Consider the following 5,843-nt stretch of genomic DNA (forward strand, 5'->3'; position numbering starts at 1 on the left):
CTTGTATTTATTAGTTAATCACATTTTTGTCATTTTCTCTGAAACATGCAAAAGCTGTGTTTACACTTATGTATACAGTATGCAGGTCTTAAAGGTTAAAATCAGCTTTGTAAAGTCTTATGAGAGAAACGCACTCGGTGTACTCTATTTTTTACTTTATTTAGTAATAAATTTAGATTCTTTACATTACAAGTTTTTTTCTACATGATAAAGGTGTGAAATCACAGAAAATGTTTGCGCTCACTGCCCACGCTGTCCCATATTTCCCATATTTTTTTATAGTACAATGGAAAACAAGAGATTTTCTGTCATTTAATTGTTTATCAATTACTTAGATTCTTTGGTGTTGCGTGAATGACTCTGGGGGAAGTCTTTCATGCAAAAAAATGGTATGTCTGATATCTGTTTGCTGAGGAGTCATCTTTTTGTCAGGTTTTCATGGCTCCTGTTGTTGGACCCATTCGTTCACTCATGTTCTCTCTATAGCCTGATTGGGTACCTTCAAAGTGTATCAAGAGATTGGTGTAGTGGAGCGAGGTTGTTTCTAGCTGCAGAAGACTAGTAATGCGAGTAGTGTTTACAGAACGGGCAGATATCTGGAAAAGGGCGAAAACACCAGCACACTCTAATGAAAAACACTTTAATAACTGTTTTATTACAGGATAAGAAGGTGGAGATGTTTTAGCAATAAGCTGTCATTAGGATATTTTAAGACAATCAAAATATATAAAAGCCAGGTGAGAGTGCAATATGAAAACCAGAGCTCTAAGTACTTAATGAAAAGCATCTGTATCTTTGATTGGCAGTGGAAGCTCGCCTAACCTTTATTACATTTATTGTCATTTGGCATCAACAGGACATTTTGCACAGAACTTGCTCTATATTTTCTCTTTTTGAGACTTGTTTGTAAACCCTAGAGATGCTAGTGTGAGAAAATGTGAAATGCTCAGACCAGCCTGTCTGTGACCAGTGCTATAATTTTATTTGTTCAGGTGGTTTTGTAATTACTGGCGTACGCTGTGCTTTCACTTCCTAGATGGTTGTAAAGGTGCTGAAAGTCGGACTAGGCAGGACTGCTCTGTTTTTGTTTGTTTTTTTTAAAGACTCACAGTTTAAGTCTAGTTATGATGTTCTGCCGTCATCTGTTGATACACTTGAGATAGGTACAGTCATATAGAGAACTGGGGTTACAACAGAAAGTGCAGGAATAATACCGTTGTTATTGGGTGAATAAATACAAGACTGATACAGAATGGGGGGAGTCTCAGGAAACCGTGATAACGATCACCGGGGAAACAAAGAGGAAAGGAATGTACCACAGTCACATTCATTTCAATGTGACTTATGAGCACAAAACTTCCTCTTTTCCTTCAGCCAAAGTACCAAACCTTCAACATTGTTGACTGTAAGTGTGGACCTCCGATCAGCCTACAGATATTATGTACAGATGAATATGTTTGAGTGCACTGTGCAGGTGTGTGTGAATTCCTTGAGTTCTCCATAGCCTACAATACAGGACTGAAATGGGACACTCAGAACATGTTAAAATGGATAATCTTCACTTTAATCAGAGCCACTGTCTAATGCTGGCTCACGACTAAAGCTCTCAATTGCACAACTGATGTTTCTCCCATATTACAGTTTAGAAAAGTTACGATGCATATACAGAGTACTCTATAAGCTAATGCATGGTATACTGTAATGGCATTAAAAGCAACAAGCAAAAAATACAAAACAGTAACTGCACAATAAGTATAAACTGGATATAAAGCAAACGTTTGGAAGCATCCACTAAATGTTTAAACCTCAAGACTGATAAAAAAAAAACAGTGCATGGTGTGTCAAGGTCATACTGATTGACATAGAATCAGTATGTACTAACATAGAAGAGCCACCTCCACGGGACAAGACTCGGCAGTCCATCTGCATCTAAAGGTCAAAGGTCACTCTTTCGAGGATGCCAATGTTCACCTTTTGGACAGAGAGGACAGATGGTTTGAAAGAGGGGTAAAAGAAGCCATTTATGTCCACTGTAAGCGACCATCTTTGAACAGAGGCGGTGGTTTACGACACTGTCTGCCATCTATGATCCAGTTTTGAGATCCCTTCCCAGACGCCTTAACGCCCACTCACATCCTGGGCCATCTGACCTCAGGAAATCACATGATAGGGTGGGGCTAGGTTTCACAAAGAGCTCACCCGAAACCCTGGCTGGTTGTGACCCACACCCATTTTCACACCTTGGCTCATGTGATTAGGTAGAGGATCATTAGGGGGTCCATTGTCCCTCTCGGGGGGACACTCCCACAGGGGTTAAATCTGGGTCTCTCCAACATTTGACCCCTAGACCTGAAGAAGCTTCTCGGATCAGAGGTGAAACGTCTTCAAGCAACTTAAAGAAGTCCAGACGCTTTTCTTTCCAAGCTCCTTAGTCATACTGATTGATTTTTTAATTATTATGAGGATATTACTACTTTAAAGTCAGTATATAAAAAGATTGCAGCACGGTATGTATAATGGTGACAATGCTACACTTTCGTTTTCACAATTTGCCAACGTTGATAACTTGATGGCTGTAAAACAGGAAAGGAAAAAACCAGCGGATGTGTGCTGTGAAAACAGGCTACACTGCCAACATTGTTCTCTTACAATAGAAAACCAAAATGAGGAGCTCGTAGAGCACATTCCCCTCTGCGAACGCCTTCGGACTAAATGTTTGATCATCTTCTCGACAACATTTGATTTCTAAAAATCTAGCTGGGAATAATGTTTTCCTATTTTATTTTTCTGGTCGCCTCCTCAGTTACTTTTCTGCGTACCCACCAAGTGTCCAGTCAAGGTAAGTGAAGGGTTTTCCAAGAGGCTGTGTTCACGATGTGCATGGTACAACTAATTTGTAATACCCCAATAATTTAATGGTTCTCACTTTTTATTTTAGATGTTGTAAAGTGATAGATTAATTACTCTAACTGTGGCTCTTAGATTAGTGCTTGATCAGTTTGTAATGTGATCATTGAATTTGATCAGTCAATCTTAAAATTTTTAATAACTCAAGCGAAAAACAAACACACATATATAACAAGACCATCGTGTACAGTTGTGTGGTGAAGGATTATTATTTGTGGATATTTTGTATTTAAAGAATATAAAGCTTTGTGGGATCTAGTCCAAATGTGACAGACATCCATAAAAAACAAATGTTCATTTTATTTGTGGATTTGTTTAAACTTTTACTGCCAAATCACCCGACAGTATCCAAATACTGTGAGAATTAAGTATTGTTGTAACTACTGTTTTATTGATTTTCTCAAACATGTACTGTGTTTCTTACAGGTTCTAGCTGCACAGAAAATCCTGTGTTCACTCCATCTGCGCTGGTAGTGAAGTACGGTGACCCAGCCAATGTTACATGTGTTGCATGTCAGAAGGACTGCAGTGGAGATGCTTCAGGTTTAGAGCATGCTGTGGGAAAAATTTCACGAAATGGAACCACGATGTTCTGGACAGTTGACAGACTGACTGAATGGGGCATATCTCTACAGTGCTATTATACAATTGATGCTGGTGTTCAGTGTACTACCGTTCTGAATCCAACTCTTTATCGTAAGTATGCTTACTTTATAACAGGAGACTGAATTTTGCATCATTTTGCATCATTTATTATCAGAATTTGATTTCTTTGTGTTAATACACGGTTAGATGGATTCATGCTCTCAGCAGTTACTGACTAATATCTACCTGTGTTACTCTTTCTTTCCTTGTCTTCTCAGAGCCTCCAGAAAGTGTCTCCATCAGCTTTGTAAACCACACTGAGATGATGTTTGAGAATCAGCAGTACACCCTGCAGTGTAGCGTACAGAACGTAGCTCCTGTTCAAAGCCTCACTATGACCTTCTACAGAGGAAACACAGCACTGGGTCACCTACAGTCCGACAGTGAACATAAGAAACCAGTGAATAAGACCTTCACTCTGAACATCACTCCCAGAAGAGAAGATGATGGAGCCCAGTACTGGTGTGAAGCCAAGCTGGAGCTGGGACCAGCTGGACCACAGCGCCCTCCAGTGGTGACATCAGAAAAACTCAATGCTACAGTCTGTAAGTCACTGTGGGAAAATTAAAAGAATCAAACCTCAGTTTTATATTCACACCAAACCGACACAGTTTTTTCTTTGTTTGGTATCGCTTCCATATCTGTGCATAATCTTAAACCTTTTGCTGGGAGCAGCTTAGCTTATCTTAGAATACAGACTGAAAATATTAACAGACCGACCAAAACACGTGATTTATACATGTTTATTTGCTCAAATTACCTGTTTGTCTTTTCCTAGATTTTACTACCACAACCAGAAAGCCAGAACCTACAACCATTAAATCAACAAGGTCAACCACAAGAGCCACAACACCCCAAACTACAAAGTCCACAACTACAACCACCAAATCAACTACAAGCTCAGCCACAACAACAACAGCGACCAAGACAGCAGTAATTGCACAAGCAATCACTACACCACAGAGCAGCTCCAACAGAATATTAACTCACAGCTTCATGTGTTTAACGCTTCTGCTCTCTGCTCTCATCTGATTTCATATCAAAAGATTCCATAAGCCTATTATAACAATGAATGTAATTAGATCATAGCAAATACTTCATTCATTTTCTGTATAGCTTCTTAGCTTTAAAGGCAGTGAGTGAGCAGTATTTAAATGAGTTGTTGTTCTATATATGCACACACATAACGAACTAAGGTGAGTAGTTAGAGTTGCTTTCTTTTATTTAGACCATTAGAGTTGTTTACAGCTGTGCTAGAAACACCAACAAGCTGATGTTTCTCAGCTTGTAGTGTCGCTCTGGGATGTCGTCCTCATTTTAATTCATTAGAAATTAAACACCTTCATTTTCCTATAAATAAGAACACGTCCATTCTGACAGTGTTCACATTTATAATCTATTTGTTTATGAGGAGCAGCAGAAATATAAGTTCAATCTCATAATATTGTCTTTATTTTTCCCTTTGTGCACATTCTCTCAGTCGACTTTAATCTCCGGCATGATCGCAGGAGGAAAAGTAATACTTTACTCTAAGAACTTAGTACATTTAGATATTTAATCATAAATAACACTGCAGGGAAATGTTTTCATTTGAGCTGTCGATGGTCTTTGATGAGGTCACAGCATTACCAAAGTTGCAACAAATCATTTCTGCCAGAGAAAAGTCGGGATCAGTCTGTGCATTAGTCCTGCGAGGATCATGAATGCCAAACTGGTGACCAAACAGTCTGACATTGGACCCATGTACCACAGTGCTGATTTGTATATAAATGCACATTATACATTTTGTTTTGCGTTAATGCTTTATTCACTGACAGCCACTATAACAGATCTTCCTGTAGTTACAATAACACCAGTTTTAGCTTCCTTCTATATAATGAAACATATGATCTGAGAATGGCTTTAATCACAGAATTCTGTTTTATGTGTGTATAATGATTTTTCTATGTATGTACACCAAATATGAACCAAAATAAAGTTGTTGATTTTTTAATGTAAACAACTTCTTCCTCTTGGTCACAACATTTAATGTGTACATGAGAAGTTTCTGTCTTTCTGTTCATTTAGCCTGTTTGAAAAGACAAGTGGCACAAGCTGATTAAACGATTTTTAGACGAAAGAGAGGAAGCTGGAGAACCGCGATAAACCCAAAAGGCAAAGAGAAGCCATGACTTGGTATTATTAGGATACACATTTGTGCATAATATTTAAAGTTGAATATATATGAATTATGAAGAGTTATGACGTATGAAAAATCAAAAGACTTTGAAATATATATGTACAAAATACTG

At 38.3% G+C, this 5,843-nt stretch overlaps 1 protein-coding gene across 1 annotated transcript; it reads left to right on the plus strand.

Moving 5' to 3' along the window:
* Positions 1-2,496: 2,496 nt before the first annotated feature.
* LOC113024509 (uncharacterized) lies at positions 2,497-5,551 on the plus strand. Its single transcript, XM_026171654.1, has 5 exons — positions 2,497-2,507; positions 2,804-2,839; positions 3,334-3,603; positions 3,771-4,097; positions 4,331-5,551. Exons 3-5 carry the CDS (start codon positions 3,495-3,497, stop codon positions 4,582-4,584), a joined length of 690 nt encoding a protein of 229 aa, XP_026027439.1. The 5' UTR covers positions 2,497-2,507; positions 2,804-2,839; positions 3,334-3,494; the 3' UTR covers positions 4,585-5,551.
* The last annotated feature ends 292 nt before the right edge of the window (positions 5,552-5,843 follow it).

Source organism: Astatotilapia calliptera, chromosome 6, assembly GCF_900246225.1.
Source record: "Astatotilapia calliptera chromosome 6, fAstCal1.2, whole genome shotgun sequence".
NCBI classification, from domain to species: domain Eukaryota; kingdom Metazoa; phylum Chordata; class Actinopteri; order Cichliformes; family Cichlidae; genus Astatotilapia; species Astatotilapia calliptera.